This window comes from Lissotriton vulgaris, chromosome 11, assembly GCF_964263255.1.
Source record: "Lissotriton vulgaris chromosome 11, aLisVul1.2, whole genome shotgun sequence".
Taxonomy (NCBI): domain Eukaryota; kingdom Metazoa; phylum Chordata; class Amphibia; order Caudata; family Salamandridae; genus Lissotriton; species Lissotriton vulgaris.
In genome coordinates, this window is record NC_141699.1 from 97,055,190 (window position 1) to 97,082,290 (window position 27,101).

The 27,101-nt window shown below is 46.6% G+C and overlaps 1 protein-coding gene across 5 annotated transcripts in view; it reads right to left on the reverse strand.

The window, feature by feature from the left end:
- Nucleotides 1–27,101, reverse strand: part of LOC147679034 (uncharacterized) — a 463,018-nt gene that overhangs the window by 341,754 nt on the left and 94,163 nt on the right. For all 5 annotated transcript variants that reach the window (XR_015300871.1, XM_086942773.1, XM_086942772.1 and 2 more), the window contains exon 2: nt 16,606–16,810. Coding sequence is in view for 4 of the 5 variants with exons in the window: in XM_086942773.1 (XP_086798899.1) it covers nt 16,606–16,810 (205 nt within the window). In the remaining variant the exon portion in view is untranslated. The remainder of the gene's footprint in view (nt 1–16,605; nt 16,811–27,101) is intronic.

Genomic DNA, 27,101 nt, shown 5'->3' on the forward strand with positions numbered 1-27,101 from the left:
CTTTCGACCTTGCTATCTATTCTTCCAAGATGGCGACATTTTAGATATCGCCACTGTAGTAGTCTCTCGTTTATGTCGGTTGACTTCAATAGTCTTCCCCACTGAGACGCTGACATCCTGAAACGCGACACCCAAACAATGTATTCTACTAGGTTTGTCTCGTTGATTGATGTATAATAATACCAAGCGCGGCTGGTCGAAACTACCTTGACTCTGTAAAATCACCCGTTCTAAGATGGCGGCGATTTAGACATAGTCACTTTGCCACGCAACAGTCCCTTGTCTATGTCGGATGACTCCTACGTAGTCTTCCGCATTGTGGCACTATCCCGAACCGGCTCGAGATACGAGACGCGGGACATCAGTGTGACTTTTCAATAACAGGGAACGAACGATTGAGGTAAGCGCTATGACCTTGCTCCCTTGTAATAGTGGGAACCCTGGACGATGTACGGTAGTCTTATCAGGGTACGTTTTCCTCTTTCAGTGTTCAGTTCCAGAGGCACGGAATTAATTTTTTGAAGGGTCATACAGAATCTACTGCCCTTCTACTCCCATTGAAGTTAGGTAAGCTCTAACAACCGCCTGGTGCAACTGGTCAATAAGCTTGGGAACCCCATTATAATTATACTAAGCCTTGTTTTCCCTTTATAGCGGTGCCAAATTAAACACGAAATTCGTGAAGCATCAGGTTGCTGGAAAGAAAAACAGGATTACATTATTCCACAACACTGAATGGAAAGGGGCGACCACTCGGTCCCCCCGAACGTATGGCAGAGTACCTCGATCCCCCCGGGAAGCCATTTTGGGCGGGAGGCGCGTCTCGGCTGGTATGCCCGAAGCGGCGTAGCCGGGGCGCGCCCTTTCCCGCCCTAGAGTGGGCTGGCCTAGACACTGACGCGGCTGGCCACGCCCTCAGGGCAGGCAGGGGCGGGTTTACGCCCGCCCTGAAGACGGATAAAAAGGGACGCAAGACCAGAAGACATCCTCTTGTTCCTGTGCTCTGAAGCTGCACCTCCTCGCTGCACGTGAGCTCGAGACGGAACGAAGAGCCAATTTTGAGCGTTGTAATCTTTCTTTTGTCTTACAGATACTCTGTCGGAGAAATGCCCAAGAAAGGCGGGAAGAGAATGACGACCGAACAGATGGTTCGGGTCCTCATGAAGGAGATGACCGAGCTGAAGAAGCGGGTAGCGGAGAGAGACGGGGAAGGGGGGCCGGAGCGTCCGTCGGCTGGAGCAGCTCCGGGAGGAAGAGCCAAGAGGCCAAGGAGGGGACCAGCTGGGGGAGACGCCCCGGTTCCCTGTACCCCGCTCGAAGCGCCAATCCCAGTACCAGTAGAGGGGAATCCGATTCCTGTGGTGGTCACCCCGGTGTCCAAAGAGGATATGCCGCCCGAGCTGGCAGCACAACTTGCAGCGTGGTTGGGCGACAGTAGTGAGGGCGCCACGGCTGCCGAGGCCCAGGCGCTGATGAAGCAATTGCGCGAGAAACGGGATGCAGCCAAGGCGTCCGCGCCGGCTGCAGTAGTTGACAAGCCACAAGGGACGATTGCGACCGCAGATGCAGCGTCCGGTGCAGGTAAGCGGCCATTGCCGATTGCGAGGGATGAGTCAGCACCCTCTCGTAGAGAAAGGTTGGGTCAACATGTGCCTTTGGCAATTAAGGAGAAGATTTGGGCGGGGGAATACGTGAACATCTTCTCGTTGCTTGTTGATCATTATGAGGTGGAGCATGTTAAGGGTCAGAAAGATCTTATGCATCCGAGTGTTTGGCGTGCAAAAATGGCCGCCTTTAAAGTAAATGAGACTATCGGCAATTGGGGCAATGCATGGGGAATTTTTACGTCAATCTTGGGGGAACGTAGGCCCGAGTTGCTTTCCGAGTTGCCGACCTATCAGTCAAGAATCATGGGGTACTCGACATCATACCAGGGTAACCATTGGTTCTGCTACGATAATCTTTTTAGAAAGGCAAAAGAGCATAATAAAAGCTTAACCTGGGATTGTTATGATTCTTTGACATGGGATAAAATGAAGGAGACAGGTATGTTGAAAATGCCATTGGTAGGAAGTAATGTTGGCGAATCCTCCCGCCATTATGGGGGGACGCCCTTTCGGTCAGGTACGAGTACCGACGATTACTCGAGACCTGCCGGCAATACAGGAAAAAGGGGGTTCTGCTTCAATTTCAACAAAGGTAAATGTACCAGGCCCCAGGGGTCGTGTAAATTTAAACATGAATGTAGTGGGTGCGGGTCGTCCCATCCTGAGTCCACGTGCAGAGCCAAAACGGGTGATAACGGGGGGAGAGGAGGCGCCAAACAGGTCTAATGTAGTCCGAGGGGCGCCTTTACCTACCCCGATTGATACCTTGGCGATGATTCCCTGGCTCAGTGAATACCCGGATCGTACTTCTGCTGGGGTGCTGCGGAACGGATTTTCGTATGGTTTCCGCATCCCGGTAGGGGACTTTCAGGGCGTGGAGAAGTGTAAAAATCAACTTTCCGTCCTGCAGCATACGACCGTGGTTCAGGAAAAGATCCGGAAAGAGGTTACTCGAGGTCGGGTCGCCGGCCCATTTAGTGTACCCCCGGTACAGAATTTTGTGTGTTCTCCTTTAGGGGTGGTCCCCAAGAAGGACCCGGGTGTGTTTCGACTGATTCATAATTTGTCAGCTCCACGTGGTCTTTCTGTAAACGATGCAATAGACCCAGAAGTGTGTTCGGTGCGGTACGCATCCTTCGATGAGGCCGTAGCCATTTTGAATCGCCTGGGGCCCGGGGCGCTGATGGCGAAGTCAGATATCGAGTCAGCGTTCCGGTTGCTCCCGGTATACCCGGACGATCAGCGTCTCCTAGGTTTTATGTTTCAGGGTTATTATTACATGGATAAGTGTATGCCGATGGGGTGCTCTATATCTTGTGCCTATTTCGAGAAATTCAGTAGTTTTCTACAATGGGTCTTCACAAAGAAGACGGGTTTCCAACATGTAATGCATTACCTTGATGATTTTCTGTTCCTTGGGGCAGCCGGGGATCTCGAATGTGGCCGGGCCTTGGCCGAATTTTGTGTATTAATGAAGCAGTTTGGTGTGCCATTGGCACCAGGTAAGACGGTGGGTCCTGCGACTTGCCTCGAGTTTCTGGGGATCGAGTTAGACTCCAGAGAAGGTTGTTTTCGTTTGCCAACTGACAAAGTGTGGAAGTTCAGGGCAGCCCTGCAAGTGTGTCTAAATGGATCTAAAGTTACGCTGCATCAATTACAGCAGTTGGTGGGACAGTTGAATTTTGCCCTGAGAGTTATACCGATGGCCCGCCCCTTTTCTCGTTCAATTGCCCAAGCTATGGTCGGCCTAAAGAAGGGCCATCATCACACGAGACTATCGGCTGAGGTCCGCCAGGACGTGCGTATTTGGTTAGCATTTCTGGCGGACTTTAATGGTCGAGTCATCTGGAACAAACCAGCCGTATCCTCTGAAGAGCTGGGGCTATGGACAGATTCAGCAGGTAGCATAGGTTTTGGTGCCATCTTCGGCACAAAATGGTCGGCACAAAGGTGGCCGACATGGTGGCATGACAATGGTCTGACAAGTAATATTGCTTTCCTGGAACTTTTTCCCATTTTGGTGGCCCTGAGAACCTGGCCAGAAGGGTTCAAAGATCACTCTGTGATATTTTGGTCTGACAATATGACCGTGGTCGAGTGCATCAATAGTCAGGCAGCACGATGTAAACTGATTTTAAGACTGCTCAAAGAAATTGTTTTACTGTGTATGCACCTGAATGTGCTGTTCAGAGCAAAACATGTCCCAGGGGTAATGAATCAGGCGGCTGATGCACTGTCTCGTTTTCATATGCAGGCTTTCTCGGGTTTCCTTCCCTCAGCGGACCCAGAGCCGGCACCCTTCCCCGAAGCTCTCTGGTCTCTCGGTGCCCCGAACTTCGTCACCTCGTGGGAGAGAGTCTAGCACCACGGACGAGGAAAGCATATGAAGGGGCGTTTAGGTCCTATGTAACCTTTTTGGGTACTGATAGAGAGAGGCTTTGGGGCCACGAGGAATGGGTAGTGAATTTTCTGATGTCCTTACGTAGGGCTGGGAAATCTGTGGCTACGGCCCAGAGGCATCGTGCTGCTATTTCCTTTGTTGCCAGGGCTCATAGTATCCAGGACCCGACAGCGTCTTTCGTTGTACAGAAAGCGCTGCGTGGGTGGCAACGCCTTGAGGGTCGCAGAGTAGATGAGAGGCGCCCGATAGGTTTGGATAGGTTGGCCCAGTTGTTGGCTACACTCCCTGCCGCATGCTCATCTCAGTTTGAGGCGGTGTTGTTCCGAGCCGCTTTTACGCTAGCATTTCACGGGGCGATGCGAGTAAGCGAACTGGTGGCAAGGAACAAACAGGATGTGGCAGGGGGTTTGTGCCAAGGACACGTTCAGATCAGAGGAGAGGCAATGACGGTCTCCTTTGTCAGGTCCAAGACCGATCAAGACGGGATGGGTGACTGCATAATCATACGCAGGATTCCCGGGTCCTCCATGTGTCCGGTAAAGTGTTTAGAAGATTACCTAGCACGAAGGGTGGCACTATGGGGGGGGACCTTGTTGAGACACGCGGACGCCACCCCACTGACGAAATTTCAGTTTCAGCGGGTGCTTGCGATGAGTTTGGGACCCATTCCTTTCGGATAGGGGCTGCTACGGAAGCTACAGCCAGGGGTCTTAATGTTGAACAAGTGAAACGAGTGGGGCGTTGGTCCTCCAATTGTTATAAGAGGTATGTGCGGTTGCACATGTTGTAAAGCTGTAATGACGTACTCACGCCTCTTGTTTTTGTTTGGTTTTCAGTTGCGCAAGCCTACGAGGCGGGGCGGACTATGCAGTCGACCCAACACCGGGCCAGCGGTCAGACATCACCGGCTGTGAAAAAGGAGGTGTGGGTCGTGGGCCACTCATACGTGAGGCGTGCCGCGGACGTATTCAAAGCAGGTGACATGATTCACGTAGCTGGGGAATACGGGTACAGGGTGTCCTTCTACGGAAGAGGCGGTCTCTGTATTGACCAGTTTCAAGCATATTTTGAGGATTTGTTAGGGCGGACGAGGTCACCGCCGTCTATAGTCATAGTGCATTTAGGGGGCAATGATTTGGTCACCACCGGTAGACGACTTCTCCTGGAGGCAATGCTTTCCACTGTAAGTTGGTTGGCGAGGAGAGTTCCGGGGTGCACAATTGCGTGGTCCCATATGATCCCACGAAAGGTGTGGCGGGGGGCTATTTCTATTCCTGCTTTGAATCAGTCTGTTAGAAAGCTTAATAACAAAGTGAGTAGGTTGTTCCGTTCCGGGACATTGCATTCTATTTCGCATGGCTGTATTAATGATGACAGTATGTATTCGGGGGATGGTGTGCATTTGTCTCGGGTGGGGAATGAGTTACTCATAGGAGACTTCTTTGCATGGTTAAAAACGTTAAAGCATGACCTTTAGGTAGGAGCTTTGTGGGGGGTCCGGATAGCCGGTCAACTATCCGGACCTGTGGCGGTAAGGTCATGATCGGTGAGCAGTAATTGGAAGATCCCTATGAGTGGGCGTCACCCAACACGGATGGGAGCGCTCGGGAGAGGTGGCCTTTGGCCCCTCAACGGGGAGGCGGTCCTGTCTAAGGAGAGGCCGCCGGAAGGAAAGGAAAGGCGGTCAAGGCCCCTTCCTGTGTAGGAGGGGTTACAGCCCCCTCCTGGGGAATTTCCCGGGGCCAGTGACGTCTGCGACGGCAGATGTGGTAAGTTGTGTGGGGTTTGGGGGGAGGTCTACGCTACCTTCTAGATCCTCACACGAGTCCTCGAACGACCTTTAAGTGGCGTCGAGTTTATTGGGGCCCCCGTCAAGTCAAGGGAAATTGGTAGTTGCACTTGAGGTACGCCTCAGTGCTGTCGCCCCTCCCAAGTGGGGGGGGGTATTTCTGGTTAGGGATCTTGACACCGGTTACGACCTTGCCGTTGGCCCTTAAACGTTAGGATGTACAATTTCAATATTTCAAGAAAATGTTTTGTAGGTTGTTAGTTCGGCTAGGAGAACCTCTGTATTAGAGAATCTGTTAAGGTTAGCCAAACATCGCAATGTGGTAATGAAATTGTACATTAATATGAAACTGTTTTTTGTTTTAATAAATACGGCCAGGGAGGGTCACTCCCTCCCTCTTCCAAAAACTTCAAGAACTGTTTCCGGTTTCCCTCCTTTGGGGATTGTGTTGAGAGGGGGTGGCGGGTATCTCAGCCATATTATACAGGTACAATCATGACATTTCTCCTGTTAGTGTGACAACCAATCTAAGAGAGTCTGAGTCTGGTTACTCGAATATTTTCATTCCTTTTATAGGGTTTGACTACATATTGGAATATTCTCAGAGTGATTCCTCCTGAGGGCATATAATTATTAAGGTAATTCTCTTATCTTCCTCTACCTACAGTATGAGTTGTTTTTTAATCCCAGGTCCTCAATAGAGTGTATTGTCTTCTAGGAGGACCTTTCATTAATTGAAAAACACATTAAGAAAATCATAGTAGAATCACTGTCAACGTCAGGGTAAGCATTTGACCCCTGGTCTTTTTCATTTGACTTAGTTCCCTTACCAGCAACAGCCTGTTTAGATCATTTCTTTGTCTCATAGGGTCATCCAACGATATATGGTTGCCCGCACTAGTCCTGATGAAGACTCGCACGGCCCAGGCTTAACTCACGTGAGGCCCGAAGTCGAGTCGAAACGTCGACGCTCTTTTGATATTTGACCTGGACCTATATATTATTAACCTCTTGTGCATCATAATCATCAGATATATAGGTTTCGTAATGATTTAAAATTATGGATGAATTGATTTATGGCCAGGTCTTAGTATAGGGATGATTATTGATCCTTTTGTACAAACAAAAAACTGTGTATTTATGTCACGATCTTTGTAATTCCTTTCTTTTCCTTATCACTAATCACTACTACATCTTTCTATTTTACATGCTCCCCTCGGGCAACCAATATGACTTACATGTATTGTAAAAAGTTATTTATATCACGTAATAGTGGTAGAAAATGAATAAATCACCACTGTATATTGTCTTTTGGCTGTTGTGTTGTGAGACTACTCCACTTTTTGAATTATGAAATGTTGACTAACTGCGACGTTGCAAAATATTAGTCTTTGGACCATTGTCTTCTAATACAGGATTTATAGCAGGCAGCTCAATGGCTTCCAATACTGAATTTTTTATTCAGGCACTGGATTATTTTAATATCAACTCAACCCCTGCTTGTGTTTTAATGGTCGACGCGGAAAAAGCGTTCGACCTGGTAAATTGGGCAACCCTGTTCTACTCCCTCGCCCAATTCAGGTTTCCAGAACAAGTGATCAAGATGCTACGTAACATCTACCAAGGTGCTTCAGCGCAGGTCATAATAAACTCGAACAGGGCCGGCTCAATCAAAGTCAATCGAGAACAAGGCAGGGTTGCCCTTTATCTCCTTTACTCTTTACCTTTTTTATTGAACCCCTTGTGATTACAATCAGAAACAATCCTAATATTTCCCCCCCCTATCCTCGGGATGGCGAAGCTCAAGCTGTTCGCGGATGACATCATTCTTTACTTGAAACCGAATAAAGAGAATATAGAAATCATATTAAAGGAAGTTAAAGCATATGAGCAAATAGGAGGTTACAAAATAAATTCTAAGAAGATGGAGGTTCTCGCTTTAAACACCAACCTAAGCCTTTTTCCATCTTGCCTGCGTGTTCAGGCAGCAAGCCGGGATCCTGTTAGATACTTAGGCGTTTTTGTGACCTCTGATTATCACCAGCTTTATCTTCTTAACTATGTGAGAACCAAGAATAAAAATCAAGAGCCTTCTTGCCCAAGGGTTTTTTCTCCCTCTCACTTTGATTGGTAGAGTATCCTTGATTAAGATGTCGATTTTACCTTTGTTAATATTCCTGTTTTGTAATGTCCCAATCAAATTGAATTCTATCTTTTTTAAAGACATGGAAACCATGTTCAGAAGTTTAGTTTGGGGGGGAAGCCTCGAGGGTTAAGTTGGCTGTGATCCAACTCCCAGTTGAACAGGGGGGACTGGCTCTGCCACATTTAAAAACATATTATGAGGCAGCCTTTCTTAATATAGTGGCAGGTCTGATAGGTTCAAAAAATAATCGAGACAGCTTCTTCTTAGAAAAAATGATACATGAGTCTGATTCTCAAATCCAGGTAGTTTTAAAGATTGCAAAGTTCCCAAAGAGGACAAGATATAAGACTTTGAAAGAATATTTTTCTAGATTGCAGTCTTTTTTTAAGAAAAATCCTAGCTCCTCAGCTTCCCAGTTTTTAAGTCTACGAGAATGCTTTTGTCTGGACCTTCAAATTAGAAATAGCCATATAATAATGGGGGAGAATTTGGGATTTCAGGAGTTAAGGCACTTCGTTGTTCAGAATAGAATTATCACGTGGCAAGAAGTGCTAGCTACAGTAACTACTCCCTGGCGACCAACCCTCTTTGAAAACTCACAAATTGTCCACTTTCTAAGAAGAGATATAGGTGGACTATTTGACTCGACGAGTGAGATGGTAACTCTCCTATATGAAGCTAAAATTAGTGGCATAGGGAACTGGTACAAGAGGCTCGGCAATTAGTTATGATAGATTCCCATTTAGAGAAAATAAGTAGCCTAACACAATGTAACTTAACACGCAAAGATTGGGAAATCGTAAGTTTGTTGGGCTATAAATCATTACGGGCCGCTAGTTTTAAGAGGATGGCTTTCTTGTCCCGCTGGCTAGCATATTGGACTCCAGAGGCACTGGAGAAAAGGTTCCCGGAAGTTAGGAACAAGTGCTTCAGATGCCAAGCTGACGGTCAGGGTGGATGGCTTCATATTTTCTTCACTTGCCCTCAATTGAAATCCTTTTGGGTGGCCATTCTCTCAGATATTGAGGCAGCTATAGGGAAAACACTTATGCCTTCAGCCGAATTGGCCCTCTTTGGTATATGCAATGACAGAGGGTTTCTCAAAGATGCTGAGGAAATGTTTGTATTTATTTTTTGTGCTGTTGCCTGCTCCCTAATACTCCAAAATTGGAAATCAAAGGAACTTCCTTCCCATGTGAAATGGCTTAATAAAATGAGGAGGTCATGGAACTTTGAAAAATCTTATGCTAGTAGAGTGGGAGCAGTAAGGAAATTCGATATGAATTGGAAATATTTTGAGAATTTGCAGGAAATAAAGGGGGGTTAAGTTAGTAATTAGATTGAATACTAATAAGAGGCCTATATTATGCTTAAGCAGTCTCGAAGTGTTAATAAGGTTAATTAATAAGGCACAAGCACACTTTTTTTTCTGCGGTATTTGCACTTATAGGAGTTTTTGAAGCACTAGCACTTTATTTCAGGTTGGATTGTACTGTATTGCATTTGCACTTTATGACCGAACTTTGCAGATGTTGCACATTGCTTGTATTTGAAAATGTATATATGAAGTTTTATTAACATTGACTGCTTACAGCTTTTAAGTATTCAGAATCCTCCCTTTTAATCAGCTTTTAATAGAAGAAGCTTTTAATTATTTTGTATTAATTTCCATTGTTCAAACTGTTCATATATGTATTGTACCTTATCTATGCTCTGCTCAATAAAAAATAATAATAAAAAAAACCATGGGATGCAACTCAAACTACATATCTTCTTTGCAGTCAAAAAAGTGTATGGTACAAAGTGTATTCCTGACTTTTGCGGACAGGTCCACCTTGAAAACAAGATAGTCAACTCATAAGTATCTTTTGAACTAAGTTAGATCAATCTACACCACAATGTATCCCACTTAACCAAATGGCTGCAACTGTCTCATGCAGGGTTTTTTGGCAAGGACAGTAAACAGTTTACATTATGGGCCAGATTTATCAAAGATTCATGCAACCAAAGCAGCAAGCCATCTTTCTGCGCTGTATGATGGGAAACAGCAGGAATGCTCTGTATTTAACATTATACAGTGTATTCCTCCACTCTGCCTCTGCTGGTGCACAAACTGCTGACTAGCGCCAATGCAGGCACCCTTGCACCATGGTGCAAGGGTGCCTGAGTTGTAGGCAGGATTGTTTTTGTGCAGGAAGGGGCACCTTCCTGTACAAAACCAATCCTCTGAGACATTTTCATATTTATTTGTGTGCTGCAGAATGCAGCAGAAGTGAAAAGAGGGAGAGGATGAAGCTAAATGGCTAGAGTGCATGTCTTTGAAGCTGGGGAACCAGGTTTAAGTCTGGCGGGAGGCTCAAACATCCTGTGAATCTGGGCCAATCACTTAGACTCCCTGTGTCTAAAAAATAATGTGTCCATCTGCAATGCAACTGGTGCACTTTTAAAGTGCTCTAATACCTTTGGGTCGAGTTCGCACTATATAAATCTGCAAAAAAAATGAGGAGACATATACAAATTTCTCATTGTCATGCCTCCCGGGGGACAGTTAGCATTTTGATGCATTGCGCCAAAATCCACGGGCGACGAGTGGGAACACCCATGATCCACCCATGGAATGCCCCCCTCGGGCAAGGAACCGCAAGGCAGCGACTTGCGCTGCCTTGCGTTACTCGAGATTTACTAAGCAATGCAGAGCCACCTTGCGTGGCTCTGCATTGATATATTTAACCTCCCTTTGTGACCCTAGTGTATGGTTCAAAATGTATACAGAGCCTGGAACTTAAATGGCACTAGTGGTCTTCAGCATCTATTGTGCCATCCACTTTAGTGGCAGTGCAAACATGACTGCAGGCCTACCTATGTAGCGTGACTGCAACAGTGTAAAACATGCACTGCAACATGTCAAGGTGAACCCCTTATGACAGGTACAAACCTTAATTTTAAATATTAATAAGACACCCCTATGTAGGCCTTGCAGCCCTCAAGGCAGGGTCGGTACATGGTATTTAAAAGTAGGGCATGTAAAAATGTAAAGTTAGCTTGTTCTTAAAAGGAATAGCCCTCAAAAGCTATTTTCACTGTAAGAGGTCTGGCTGGCTCATACAGAAACACTGGGAAGGAAATATTAAATACTAACACTGTATGTTTGGAAAGGGAGAAAAAATTATTAAACCACTATTTTCAATAGTTATTAAAAATCCAATTCAATTTTGAAGTCTGATTTTTAATAAATATTAAAGAAAAGTAACTTTCGGAATGTTACCCTTTAACTGCCTTAATTTTCAGAAGGCTAACCAGCATAATCATCTCCCAGCTCTTAGCCTGTGCTCAGCCTTGAATGGGTGGAAAATGCCTCCCAGGAACGAGCAATAGACTGACCTGAATGGGCACATGTACAGGATGTCAAGACAATTCTTGTGTATAAAGTGTCTGGTTGCGAGAAGATCCTGCTTTTGTCCAACCAGACTCCTGCCTCTAGTTTGTTGTGGGTACGGTGCCTGTCTCAAACTGTATTTTTGTGATAGGTGTGGGGGAACACTCAGTTTAACAATGGACACTACCTGCACAGCCCCAAGCCCTCAAAGCCCAAGTTTAGTGTGGCCGAAGACGTTTGCCATCTTGAAAATGCCCTAATATGTGGCATTTCGGGCCTGTTTCAGTAAGGCAAAAAGTAGATAAGATTACTCCTGGAAACTCTTAACCCATGGGTAGGGCTCAATAGTCATTCTCACCCTTCAGTAGTGCCAGGCATAAACGTGACATCTCCAGGCACCCACTTCAGAATACTTTCCGACCCTGTTAAATATCAGAAGAGAACTGAACCTGCTGTCTGTCACCTGAAAGGTGTCCTGTAGGACTGGACCTGCTTCCTCTTGTACACTAGAACTAGAAATGGACTCCAGAGGTCAAGATGCTGACCTCCTGTGTGGCGACAGGAAGACACAAAGCTGCAAGAGGCTTTTCCTGGCTGTACCCAGCTGACCAGTGGCAACTGGACTTGGAATGCACCTTGCTACAGGTCTCTGCCAGACACCCTTTGAGTATCTATATGCTTCCCATGAGGTCCTGGTGGCTTTAGAAGTGTACTCCTGTGTTTGGTTGGAAGGAAGACACCAATCTTCAAGAGGCCTTTACCTGGCAGTACCCAGCTGACCAGTAGCAACTAGACTTGGAATGCACTCTGCTACAGGCCTCTGCCTGACACCCTGTGAGTATCTATATGCTTCCCAAGATTCTATTTACTTTAGAAGTATACTCCTGTGTTTAACTGGAACTTAAAAGACTAAGTCAGAAGGTAAAATCTTTGACTGGAACTAACTTGGTTGGGGTATCAGGCCCATGCTCTATCACAGTCAGCATCTAATTGTGCCTAGGCCACAGTCTACTAAGACCATCGACTATGATTAATGCTTTGTGCTTTTTGGTGCTATTTTCCCTTAAATCTTTAAAAAATGATATCTGTGGTTCTCATATTAGATTTTTGTCAATTTATTCATTACATTTTACTCTGATTTTTGGGCAGAGTATGTTATGTTATAACATTTCTAGAGCACAAAGCTGCCCCGGCAACTGGGCTTTCCAGGGATAGTCCAATGAAAAAAAAACTGCAGAGAAATGGCAATTGCCATATTTAAAGGAAAATCCCATAGTAAAGAAGAACCTAGGGGCAGATGTATCAAGAGTTTTTTTTTCGCAAACGCTGCGAATCACAAAATAGCAGCGTTTGCGACAAAAAAAACGGGAAATGCGATGTATGAAAAAAATCGCATTGCAAAAATAAGGAATCGCAAAATTTGCGATTCCTTACTTTTGGGCTACCATTTAAGGAATCGCAAAAAGCGATTCCTTAAATGGTATGTAGGTAGCATTTAAGTTTTGCGAATTTAGGCTAAGAAATCGCAAATTACCACCAACTTGTAGTTGGTTGTAATTTGCGAATTCTTTTAAAAAAGCACTTTTTGAAATTTCTAAAGGTGCCATGTGACGCTCATACATGCCCTTAGGGCATGTACGTGCGCCATATGCGCACACATGTCAATTTCAGCGGTGCAGCAGGGTGTCCTTAAGCCACCCTTGCACCCTTGAAATTATTCTCAATTTGCGATTCGCAAATTGCGAATCGCAAATTGAGATTAACTGTCCATTCATTCCTATGGGCCTCCTGGCCCATAGAAATGACTGGGAAATTATTCCTTAATTGCGATTAGCAATTTGCTAATCGCAATTAAGGAATTTTAAGAAATCGCTAAAAAATAGCGATTTTCTAGATACATACCATTTAGCAATTCTCAAATAGCGATTCCTAAAAAATCGCTATTTGAGAATCGCTAATGGGTATCTTGATACATCTGGGCCCAGGTCTTCTATGTTTTTCTGTACTGCTAATTGTTCTGTAGGGACCTGATAGGAGCAGACTCTCGCTCTTACTCTCTTGACATAGGGAATAGTGGCCAGATTAAGGTTGGCCGAACGCAAAGGACTTAATGCTTGATAAAGAGATACCAGATTGGACAGGACAGGGGCCCTCTGGACTGCAAGTTCCTATGGATAATACACATGGTCTTGAAATGTATACGCCTCTCCACTGGGAGTCAATTCAAATTGCGTAGCAGACCAGAAGCCAAGCAAAATTTTGGGAGAGTGAACAGCAACCTGGCCGCAAAATGTTGTGCCAGCTGGTGTCTTCCAATTACTGATTGTACAGGTACAGAATATTGCAGTAATCCAACGGGGATAGGATAACTGCCTAAATAGTAGTTTGACTAATGAGAGGGGAAAAGAAGCCCAGGATAGGTTTAAGTCCTCTTATGAGCCCAAAACACATGCCTCCTACTGTGCTGGTCTGTGTTTCAAATGATAGAATGCTATCCACCCAAACTCCTAGAATTTTGATGATAGTTTTTGTAAGGGAAGGGGTCCTAGAGAGTGTGGCCACTAATGGTCGTCCCAAGAATAGGTGTCTTTTCCTAAAAGGAGGATTTCTGTTTGGCTTCATTCAGACTAAAGCAATTAGCCCACTTCAGCCACAGTGAGTGATGCCATTCTACTCTTTCAATAGGAGAACATCCACAAAGAAAGTAGTTATTTTCAGTGCCCGGGACCACTTTGGCAATGTGTGCTTTTTGAGGCCCAAAAATAAGTTTGGTTTTAGCCATTTTTTTTTACATTAGCGAGGTTCTGGCATCTCCCCCAAAAAATATAATTTAAAAGACAACATGACAAAACAGGAAAGGACAAAGCCAAAGGGCTGGCCACCAACGGTCTTTAAGTGGGATGAAAAAAACTGGGGGTCTCTTAAAGGGGCGTGGCTTAAAAACTCATAAACTACAAATCTGTGCTTAGGATGGTGTGCCGCCCGACTGGTATTTTGCACTTTCTATCATTGCATCTAGGTATATAATGCAACAAGTAGCATTTACACCTACTACAAGTCAGGGCCATTGGCTTTGCCAATTGTTGTTAGCTGTGTACGATAAATAAGCAACAACTATGGCTACTTTGTCTAGAACATTGAAAATGCTTCTGTTCTGAAATTATGAGACCGTGAAAGAACTATAATAAGGCTCTTTGAAGTTAGATCAAAGGCAGTGAAGGATGGTACTGCCGCAGAGTTAAGATTTTTGTTGTCTCCCTGAGGGTGAGGGCAGAAATGGAGAGCCCTGTAGGGACCCGTCTCAACACCTGCCTTTTAAAACTGCCGGCAAAACCCTTAGAGCTCTGAAATACAGTAATAATCGGCTTTCAATGGGCCCCTCGGGTCACTGGGCCCTCTGCCACAGCCCCTGCAGCACCAATGGAAGCAAGTTAATAATAGGCCCTGCTGGGCTAAATTCCAAACCCTAACCAAATGGAAATGCGTTGGGGTCGATAATTATTAGTAATACAGTAATTACCCCACCGTGCATTTACCACAGGCAGTAAACAGAGCACCTACAGCAATTTTTCTTGAAAATGTCAGGGCAAACCTGCTGACATTTCCCATGCGGAAAGAACAAGCATTTGCAATGCAATAGGTCTCGCTTTATTAAAGTTTGAGCTAGTGGTGTTGCATTGTTTAGCAATGCCAAGAGCTCAAACTTTAATAATGCGAGACCAATTGCATTGCAAATGCGTGTTTTATGGCTGGGGTGAGCCCCTCAGTATGGCGGGTCGCTGGCCTGAGAGCTCTTGACTGACGCGGAGAATGGGGGGCCTCCTCTGCGTACTTTGCAGGGGGGCCATCAAGTTTTGTTACGCCACCTCGTATAAGGGCCCATTTGTAGTGTCTCGACTTGTTCTCCATTTCTGCTTCGTTTTTTATGCTATGCTTCATTTTAACTTCCCTTCTTTATCTACCTGCAGGTAAGGAGCCAGGTCTTCATTATACGGGGCCTGATAATTAGAGTTAAGTTTGCAGGAACACCAATGCATAATGAGCTATGCGTGGCATGGCTGACTAAGCGGCCTTACATGGCTGCACGGACTCTAGGATGTAATCTGGTACGCTGGACTGGCAACACATATAGCATATATTCAACATGTATGAAGACACTGCATTTGTTATATTGATTCCTTCTGTTCTCTCCATCCTTCCAGATGTACAGGGGAAGGTAGAGGCGTATTGTAACTGTTGTTGATCAATGAATACAAATTTAATTTAAAAAAGCAAAAAGAAGTTTGCAGGAACACAAGAAAGGAAAGGGTTAAGTACTAGGCATATATACGCGGAAGTCAGCATGACAAGTCCGATTCCTGCATGTTATTCCCCTGAACATTGTAATATCTGCTAATTCCCCTCAGAAATATGAGGACCCCCCACTTTCAGTAAGGCCAGAGGGGGGTAACAGGTATAACACAAGGCGCTCATAATGAGGACCTTCCTGTCTATAGATGCAAAACTAGAGCACAGGCTAGACGTTGAGTTTACCATGTGTCATTACTTGTGTCGTACTGTATGTACCCTGCTACCACCACCTGGTGTAAGCCTTGATTGTGTAGCCTAGCTGCAACTCGAAAGTGGTGTGTACATAGGGAGCAACTCTATTTCTCAAATGGAGTGCACAGGTACAAGGCCATGTGAATCCAGTGGTAAGCGACAATAATCTCCTTGGGGCTGCCCACTGAATAAGTAACTCTGACAAGACTCAAACTCTGAGAAGAAACCTCACAGAGGAGTACCAAAAGGCAGTAATGGGCCACGTGCGTGCAGTGGGAGATGCAACAGGATTAATGGAGTTAAGTGAGTGGTACAGGAGTACCACAAAACCTCAGTGGGTAGTGCAGGAGTAACGCAATACCAACGTGGGTAGTGTAGGAGTCCAAAAAGATGGCAGCGGGTAGTGCAGGAGTATCACAGGACAGCAGCGGGTAGTGCAGGAGTAATGCACTAGCTAAGTGGGTAGTGCAGGAGTACCACAATACCTAAGTGGGTAGTCAGGAGTCCCACAGGACAGCAGTGAGTAGTGCAGGAGTACCACAGGACACCTGTGGGCACTGTAAGAGTAATGCAATACCTACGTGGGAAGTGCAGGAGTACCACAATACCTAAATGTGTAATGCAGGGGTCCCACAGGACAGCAGTGGGCAGTGCAGGAGTACCACAGGACAGCAGTGGATGATGGAGAAGCATACAATTGTGGTTAGTGGTGCAATAGTGCTACATATACCATCACCTTCTCACCTGCGGGTGCTGTGGAAAGCAGAAGATTGTTGGCACGGCCTCCTGCCGGAGACGAACGGTCTGCCCTGTCCGATCAAAGGCCTCTTCTCTGAAATGAGCCGAGCACAGAGTGCTGTGTGAAGTTGGGGACCATGGCAACCCACTTTTTGTTGTCCGGCACATAGCTGCCACCCATACCTTGCGCCGCTCGGGGTCCTTTGGGAATCTACAAAAGCAGATGGACAGCGTACAGCAAATTATTAGACATTAATTACACATAGCCGATGGCTACAAATATTTGGGGATGATTATTTTGTCTAATTTATCGGAGAATATTCGTATATAGGACAAAAAGAAAAAGGTTGCCTGCCTTTTTTATGTCGACAAGCTAAAACTGAAACTTTGAAAACTGTTTAGGAATGGAAAATTCAACATTATTGTTCTGTGGGGTAGAATGTCTTCCCCTAAAAAACTAGTAATTTAACACGATAATTAAAAGGAAGTTATAAAATGCATTTTTACGTTGTGTGTCGATTGAAGGCATCAGTATTCTTATTAACAGCTATGCACATGATTTGAAATGTTATCTACTTAGTTAAGGTCAGAAGTGATCCCTCGTCGCCATGCGGTTTCCTGAAAATATTTTAAAGAAACAAGAGCAACCCAAATGTCCATATGAACATGGGTATGAAGTTTATTTGTTGAGGCCAGTATACATTTGTATACTTATGGGGAACCATAACATTCAACAGGAAAATGCTGCGCTGAATTAATCAATATTAGAGAATCCTTAGTCTTGACAAAAACGTTCTGTCCTGAGTGAATCTCACTCCACAAAATTGCACCAAAAGCTCATGAGAAGGGGCGTGGCTAGCAGCCGATGATGGCGGCAGCAACCTAGAGAGGCTCCCGTAGCAAGGCGGTTTCCCGCAACAATCCGCATGCCAATCCGCGCGCTACTCAGTCCGAAGAGGGTGTACTGGGTGCGGTGACCGAGCGGCACCGGCACAGAAAATTTGGGAGTGCCTGGACCCCGATTTCGGGGCGAAACTTCATCTCCGTCCCTTGGGCGAGACGGGCCTGGTGACACGAGGCGAGCATCGGTGTCAAGTGAATCCTGAGGCCGGGCGGAAGTTCATCCTCCCCAGCGCAATCATCCGGAAGTAGCCGACGACGCCATCGCCCGACACCTTTGGCTGGCGATCCTCCCCGCCGGCTGCCCTACCCCTCCCGTGGAGTACACGGTGACGCTGGGCATCTGTGCCCCTTAGGCTGCGCTCGGCAAGGACCGGAGGTCCTGCACGGCACCAGACGCCATTTTGCTGAACTGGCCGAGGCCGCCACAGCTCCGCGGCGGCCGGCGACACTTGCATAGTACCAGCGGACTTTGGCCTCCCACCAGTACTGAACCCCCCTGCATTCCTTTCCCCCCCCCCGGGGACAGCGACGGACCTCCGGCCCGTTCCAGCCTGGACTTTTGTCTCACTGGACAGCAATGGCGGGGAAGGGACAACGGCAGAATGCTGCTCAAGCGAAGCTCGGGAAATACGCCTACGAGGGCCAGTCGGCCACACAATCTGAGCAGCGCAAATCATTGGGGAAGGGTGCTGACAACGACGGCGCTAAAAAGGCCACGCTGGACGACGTGCTAAGGACACTGGAGCAGGTGCAGGCCACGGTGGGTTCGACCGCGGCGGAGGTTACCCTGATCAGAGCCGACCTCCAGAAAATGAGCGAAAGGGTGAAGCAGGTGGAGGTGGTGACCAAATCGTTGATAGAAGATGTCTCGGACCTGCAAGTGGCAATGGAGAGGCTGCAGGCGGACAATAAACTTTTGAAAAGTAAGCTGGACGACCAGGAGGGGCGCTCCAGACGCAACAACGTCCGTATTTTGGGGGTCCCGGAGTCTGAAACAAAGGGGGCCATGGACCTGTATGTTGAAGACCTTATAAAGACCAAACTGGCCCCGAAGGGACTATCAAACTTCTTCACAGTAGAACGGGCCCACCGGGTCCCGGGCGGGACGCCTACCCCGGGTGCCGTTCCGCACCCCATCCTGGCGAGACTCTTCAACTTTCGAGACCGCGATGCAGTCCTCCAGGCCGCTAGGGTGGCACCGCCCATCCAAATCCAGAATTCAAGGATTTCATTCTTCCCCGACTACACGGCGGAGGTCACCCGCAAGAGGAGGACTTTCCTCGAAGTTAAAAAGTCGCTTCGCGACCAAGAACTGCCGTACTCCATGCTGTTTCCGGCCCGGCTACGGGTGGTGGCGGATAAGAAGGTCTGGTTTTTCGATTCAGCTGGATGGCTGGCGCACAGTGGACCGCACCTCTAGCCGTCGACGCAACAGATCGGGGGGGACGAGCCGGCGGGGCTCCCGCTCCCCATCCAGGACCAGCGAGAATGGATCACCACCACAGGACCAACTGGGAGCGGCTGGCGGCAAGTGAAGAGACCGCAAGGGACTACCGAGTTACTCCTGAACTTTACTCCCACTGATTCTCTACTGAGCCGTTAATGGACACTGGCCCGGACGTCCGAGGGCTGCAAAGGGACCGCCTGCTTTGGGGGACACTCTCCCCCGACGTGCAAGTACTCTGTTTCACCTATGGGTTAAGCGCTCTGCTAAGTTGGGGTGGCGGGCAGTTTTGAGTCCGTTTGGCAGGGAGGCAGGGTGGGGGGTGTTGGGGGGGGGACTTGTTTGGTTTTACGGGAAATTCATGCTATCGTTCGAACAATGTAGACAATACAGTGCTGTTTACCGGAACGGTGTTGGGAGGGTGGGCCATGTGCTGCGGGTTCTGGCCCCTGAGTTTCGATGGTGGTGGGTGAGCGGCTTAACGTGATGCAGGCGGATGAAACGCGATTGGGCAGCTCCTCCCTCAAGCTTCTGGCATGGAACGTGCGTGGTTTGGGTGATAAAGTGAAGCGAGGCCTTGTTCTGTCCGAGGTCAAGCGACATAAACCTGACCTCATACTCCTTCAAGAGACCCATCTAATGGGTGCTGCCACCAAGGCCCTGGACAGGCGAGGGTACTCAATGTTGGCCCACTCCGAATTCTCCACTGGGTCCCGGGGCACGGGTATCCTGCTTAGAAAATCCTCAACTTTTATCACCATTAGCACAAAAACCGACTCACAGGGCTGTTTAGCGGCGGTGAGTGGTCAATGGGAGGGGCGCCCCCTGACAATAGTATCAGTGTACATCCCGCCGTCCTTACACTCTGTGATGCTGCCTGCCCTGGGCGATTTCCTACTGTCCCTCCCCGAGGGTGACACCTTGTTAGGCGGGGACTTTAACTCCCCTGCCGACCCACTACTCGACAGGTTCCCCGCACCCGCTCTCCCCGGGGGTCCCTCCAGATTCCAAAGGTTCCTTGAGGCGTTGGGGCTGGTAGACATATGGCGGCACGTCCACCCTACATTAAGACAGTACACCTTCCATTCCACCGTCCACAATAGCCTGTCCCGCATTGATCACTTTCTGGCGCTTGGGGATGGGTTGCAGCGCGTAGAGGAGGTGCTCATTCACCCAAGGGGCATTTCGGATCACTCCCCACTGACTCTCACCATTACTTCACAAACACGCTCACGCCACCGCATCTTCCCGATGCATGCCGCATATCTTAAGGTGCCGAAGGTCCGAAAGGCACTGCAGACCGCCACAACACATTACTTCATGGAGAACGAGCCTACCGCAGCCTCGGCTGAGGTGCTATGGGAGGCCTATAAGACGGTCCTGAGGGGGCAAGCCATTAGCTCCATAACCTCGTATAGGCGAGAGCAGGCGGCGGAACAATCGGCGCTCGAGATACGACTGCGTGACACAACCGCTGCCCATGAAACGGACCCTACTGACGACACACTGCATGCACTCACGCTGGCCCAGCGTCTCTATTCAGACCACGCTCGACACATTGCCCAGGGTCACATCACTGACACACAAAACCGAGTGTATGATTTGGGGGACAAAGCAGGGAAAATGCTGGCCTGGCTAGACAAAAGAGGCGGGAGTGCCAAGGGGATTCAGCAGGTTAGGGATGACATGGGGAACATTCACACGGACAACCTAACTTGAGTGGATGAACCTCTCAACCTCTGCGCACTGTTGCTACTAGTGCTTCACACTAGATATTTCAACCTTATGATTTTTATTTCACCACTTTCAAATATGAATTACTCATAGAACCAAATATACCTTCTTCTTTGAAAGTATGATATTTAATTATCAGTTCATTTTCAGTAAACTCAAACTTATGTTCACAAAACAAAACATTTCATAATTTCAATATATCAACATAATCATTCTTGACAGCGCGTGGTCGGTGTAGCCCGATGCATTTCGAGTCCTTGTTGGACTCTTCCTCAGGGGCCTGCAAATAGGAATGTCTCATATCAACAATTACATTATAATATTCTCTTAATTCTCATCAGATTCAAGTTAATAAAAACTAACAAACAATCATGCACATTTCATGTACTGAAAATAATGGTTGCATCATGCACTTTTGAACCTTATAAATATAGAAACCACCACCATTTCGCCTCAAAAAGTGAATGTATTCAAATGTATTAAAAATTCAATGTACTCACAACCAAAACGCAAGGTCGTAATCCCTGTAAGCACAAAAACTCTAACTGTAAATGCTCGCTAAAATCATCTGCCAATGTCCTGAAACCAAAAACCAAAGAGCCGCCTCGTATGGCTTCCTCTTACCTCGAGTATTTTAAATAGGAAACCGTCACGTTTCCGTATCACTTGTAATATGCCACCTACAACAAAAGAATAACAATCCTTAGCTCCGTGCTCGAATTGTCAAGTGTAGCCTCCGCTTTCCCCCATAAACACCCATTCTCACCTCTACACTTAGCACCAGCTCCTAACTCCACTGCCTGCCGGTTTCGAGCCCTGCTCCGGGCTCGCATGGTTTAAAACCACATAGTGTTTCGGAAACAGAGAAAACGGACTACTATCGAACTATCGGGCGCGCCATTTTGGCGCAGTCTAACTAAACGAAGCTGTATGCACTCGACGATGTAAACAACAGACAAGAAACCAAACGGGATGAAATAAATACCACCCTGATTGACCATGAACTTCCTCTAGCTACCAATAGTACTCAACGTGGAACATATTATAAAATCATAAAGTGCTCAAAATTTTTTTTTATAAATAAATAAATAAAAAACATAGAAAACGGTTCATAGTGAATATAGTACATTTAAATGCATTTCAACCATTTCAAATATACATGTATAGAAAATGATCACATATTCACATGCTAAAGAGAGGCTTGGCCAAAACCTCTACAAACACCTTGCCTGGTAATACAGTGTCTTTCTTACAGAAAGCATGTGTAATCTATTTTTTCATTTAAACCTTTAGGTTCCTGGGTCCCTAGGTACCTAATCCAAAATATCTCTCTTTGTAGGAGGGATCTGGTGAGATCCACTCCTTCTTGTAATTCAGTTTTCTCCAAAACTGAAAACTGTAGTTGGGAAATGTTGTGCCTGTTTTCTGACCAGTGTTTAGCTAAATTGCTCTTGATATTCACGTTCCTGATAGTACTTTTGTGTTCAGATATTCTTGTTTTTAATTTTCTTTCGGTTTTCCCCACATACAATTTGCCGCATGGACATTTGATGAAATAGATCACACTTTTGGAATTACAATCACTGTCATGATGTAAATCAATGGTTCTTCCTGTCTGGGGATGATGCAACGTGTTCCCAACAATCACATTGTGGCAGTGCACACAATTCATACATCTTTTCATCCCTTTATGGGTTAGTGTTTTTTTGACTGTAGGTGTTTTCAACAACTCCTTTAGGTTTTTCGATCTTTTGTAAGCAAACATAGGTTTTTGCAAAAAAATACCCCCAAAATCTGGTTCATGTAACAAAAGTTCCCAGTGTCTTGTTATTATGTTTTTTATTTTTGATGAGCTAGTGGAATATTTTGAAACAAACACCTGTCTGTCCAGAGTCTTCTTTGGTTTCTTTTCCAGGAGATTTTCTCTACTGCACCTAGCCACCTTGTCCTTAGTTTGCTTGAGTACACTCTCCGGATAACCTCTAGATGCATACTTTCCTTCTTGTATTTCCAAATGTTTTTCTAACGTCTCCGGTTCTGAACATATCCGTTTTATTCTCATGTATTGCGACAAGGGCAAATTCATTTTTAAATTCTGAGGATGAAAACTCTGAAACAATAAAGAGTTGTTGACATCGGTCTCTTTTCCGGAACACTTCAGTTTGTAATGTTCCATTTTTTAATGTCAGTAACACATCAAGGAATGCTATTTCTTTGTCACTAATGGTGTGAGTAAACTTGATTTGATCTACATGAGTGTTCAAAGTCGAGATCTTGTCCTCCAACATTTCTCTGTTACCTGACCATAGTACAAAAATATCATCGATAAATCTTTGATATATCAGGCTGTGTTCCTGCCATTCTTTATCCGAGTAGATGTAGTCTTCTTCAAATTTAGCCATGTACGTATTGGCATATGCGGGGGCCCCCGCAAATCCCATTGATGTTCCGTTCTGTTGCAAGAAAAATTTTGTTTCCCATTGAAAATAGCTGTGGTATAAGCAGAAATGCAATAATTCATCAAATGTCCATGCGGCAAATTGTATGTGGGGAAAACCGAAAGAAAATTAAAAACAAGAATATCTGAACACAAAAGTACTATCAGGAACGTGAATATCAAGAGCAATTTAGCTAAACACTGGTCAGAAAACAGGCACAACATTTCCCAACTACAGTTTTCAGTTTTGGAGAAAACTGAATTACAAGAAGGAGTGGATCTCACCAGATCCCTCCTACAAAGAGAGATATTTTGGATTAGGTACCTAGGGACCCAGGAACCTAAAGGTTTAAATGAAAAAATAGATTACACATGCTTTCTGTAAGAAAGACACTGTATTACCAGGCAAGGTGTTTGTAGAGGTTTTGGCCAAGCCTCTCTTTAGCATGTGAATATGTGATCATTTTCTATACATGTATATTTGAAATGGTTGAAATGCATTTAAATGTACTATATTCACTATGAACCGTTTTCTATGTTTTTTATTTATTTATTTATAAAAAAAATTTTGAGCACTTTATGATTTTATAATATGTTCCACGTTGAGTACTATTGGTAGCTAGAGGAAGTTCATGGTCAATCAGGGTGGTATTTATTTCATCCCGTTTGGTTTCTTGTCTGTTGTTTACATTGTCGAGTGCATACAGCTTCGTTTAGTTAGACTGCGCCAAAATGGCGCGCCCGATAGTTCGATAGTAGTCCGTTTTCTCTGTTTCCGAAACACTATGTGGTTTTAAACCATGCGAGCCCGGAGCAGGGCTCGAAACCGGCAGGCAGTGGAGTTAGGAGCTGGTGCTAAGTGTAGAGGTGAGAATGGGTGTTTATGGGGGAAAGCGGAGGCTACACTTGACAATTCGAGCACGGAGCTAAGGATTGTTATTCTTTTGTTGTAGGTGGCATATTACAAGTGATACGGAAACGTGACGGTTTCCTATTTAAAATACTCGAGGTAAGAGGAAGCCATACGAGGCGGCTCTTTGGTTTTTGGTTTCAGGACATTGGCAGATGATTTTAGCGAGCATTTACAGTTAGAGTTTTTGTGCTTACAGGGATTACGACCTTGCGTTTTGGTTGTGAGTACATTGAATTTTTAATACATTTGAATACATTCACTTTTTGAGGCGAAATGGTGGTGGTTTCTATATTTATAAGGTTCAAAAGTGCATGATGCAACCATTATTTTCAGTACATGAAATGTGCATGATTGTTTGTTGGTTTGAGCATTCGGAGGTTTTTATTAACTTGAATCTGATGAGAATTAAGAGAATATTATAATGTAATTGTTGATATGAGACATTCCTATTTGCAGGCCCCTGAGGAAGAGTCCAACAAGGACTCGAAATGCATCGGGCTACACCGACCACGCGCTGTCAAGAATGATTATGTTGATATATTGAAATTATGAAATGTTTTGTTTTGTGAACATAAGTTTGAGTTTACTGAAAATGAACTGATAATTAAATATCATACTTTCAAAGAAGAAGGTATATTTGGTTCTATGAGTAATTCATATTTGAAAGTGGTGAAATAAAAATCATAAGGTTGAAATATCTAGTGTGAAGCACTAGTAGCAACAGTGCGCAGAGGTTGAGAGGTTCATCCACTCAAGTTAGGTTGTTAGTTAGCAGGCACGGAAGCAGGACAAACGTGCCACCACTGCAGCACGCATGTGAAACAATAAGAGGATTAAAACTATATTTTCGTTAAAAGAAGGAGTGCCTTCCTCTTCATTATAACATTCACACGGACCCAGCTCGGATAATAGAAGAATTGGCGGCCCACTTCGAGAAAGTCTACACCCCGGAGCGGGACGTCACGGCCATTGCGGCCCAAAGCGCACTGTATGATCTGCCCATCCCGGCACTGTTGCCCGAGGTGGCGGCTGAGCTTGAGACGCCTTTCACTGCTGACGAACTGCGGATCGCCATTGGAGCCCTGCATACGGGCAAGGCGCTCGGACCAAACGGCATTCCAATTGAGTGGTTCCAAGACCGCACGGCTGTTCTTGGCCCATACCTGCTTCGAATGTATGAGGAGTGCCGTACTGCGGGGGTACTCCCGTTAGACCAACGAACGGCCACGATAGTGGCTATCCCTAAGCCTGGCAAACCTCCGGAGGACTGCTCCTCGTACCGCCCTATATCCTTACTTAACGCAGAAAGTAAAATTCTGGCGAAACTGCTGGCAAATCGTCTCCAGCCTCACCTCTCTGATCTAATTCACCCGGACCAGTCCGGGTTCATGCCCGACAGGAACACCTCACTCAATCTACGACGGGTGCATGGGGTGTTGGCCAAAGCGGATGAACTCGATGAACCAGCGGCCATCTTGGCCCTAGATGCCAAGATGGCCTTTGACATGGTTGAATGGGCTTATCTCTTCGAGGTTCTCCAGTACATGGGTTTCGGCCCTGTCTTCATATCTTGGATTAAGCTGCTGTACACCATGCCGGTAGCGCATGTGGTGGCGAATGGCCACATTTCACGCTCCTTCCCGCTCAAACGCGGCACTCGGCAGGGCTGCCCTCTTTCCCCCCTACTATTTGCACTGTCGCTAGAGCCCTTGGCAATCCGCATTAGGACCACCCCCTTGCTCAAGGGGATTCAATGGAGGGAGGGCTGGGAGGACCGCATTTCGCTCTACGCGGATGATATGCTTGTATACCTGACGGACCCTGACCATGGCATCCCGGCTCTCTTAAGTATCTGCAATGCCCACGGGGAGGTGTCGGGCTACACCATTAATTGGACTAAATCTGAACTATACACCCTGGCGGGCAGCCCACCCGCGGTTGGCTCTGACTGCCCCCTGCGATTGGCCGGCCCGTCATTTAAATATCTTGGTGTTCATGTCACGAGTGACCAGACGGAATTCGAAAAGTTGAACTTGGAGCCGCCACTGGATCGCCTCAGGCGAGATGCGAGCTTCTGGGCAGGATTACCGCTAACGACGCTGGGAAAAGCAGCTCTCTTTAAGATGAAATCCCTGCCCCGCTTTCTGTATATTCTGGACAACACCCCCTTTGCGGTGCCCCCCAGATATTTCAAAAAGGTGGCGGCGGTGGTCACTGGTCTACTATGGCACAACCGCCTGGCACGGATAGCTCACGCCAAGCTCTGTAGAGGTTGGTACGAGGGCGGTATCGCACTCCCTAACCTTCAACTTTATTATTGGGCGGCTCAGCTTAGACCGATTAATCAATGGCTGCACGCATCACAGTCGGACCCTGCATTCCAGGCGGACCGGGCCCAGCTAGGGGCGGGTACCCTGCTGGCCCCGCTCTATGACAAGCGTAAACTCAGGTTGTTGAGGGGGCCCACCAAGATCACGGTATCCGTCTGGCACGCAGCCACCGCCGCGCTCGGCTGGAAAGATACTATCACTAAGCTCACCCCGCTTTGGGATTCATGTGCTCTGGGCAACCTTCGAACCAGCAAAGGGTTCTCCCGCTGGGATGATATTGGCATCTCAACAGTGGGAGACATGTGGGACCATGGGGCTGTCATCACGTTCGACCGCCTGAAGGAACTCTACGAAATGGGACCACATGAAACCTATCGGTATGTTCAAGTGCGTCATGCTCTGCTGGCGGTTATTCCGGTGGGGTCAACTCTCCCAGAGTCGTCCCCGCTGGAGGATCGCCTCCTAACCGACTATATGGTGGAAAAGACCACCTCCCTTACCTACCGGAAACTCCTGAATAATTCCCCAGACCCGCTAGTGCCTCTGAAGGGAAAATGGGAGCAGGACGTGGGAGAGATGGATGAACACGAATGGAACGAGGCACTGGCATCCCCTAAAGAGGCGGGCATATCCTCTAGAATGAGACTCATCCAACTCAAGGTTCTACACAGGACATACTACACCAGGACATTGCTTCATTGCATACAGCGAGCCCCTGACCCCTTCTGCTTGCGCGGCTGC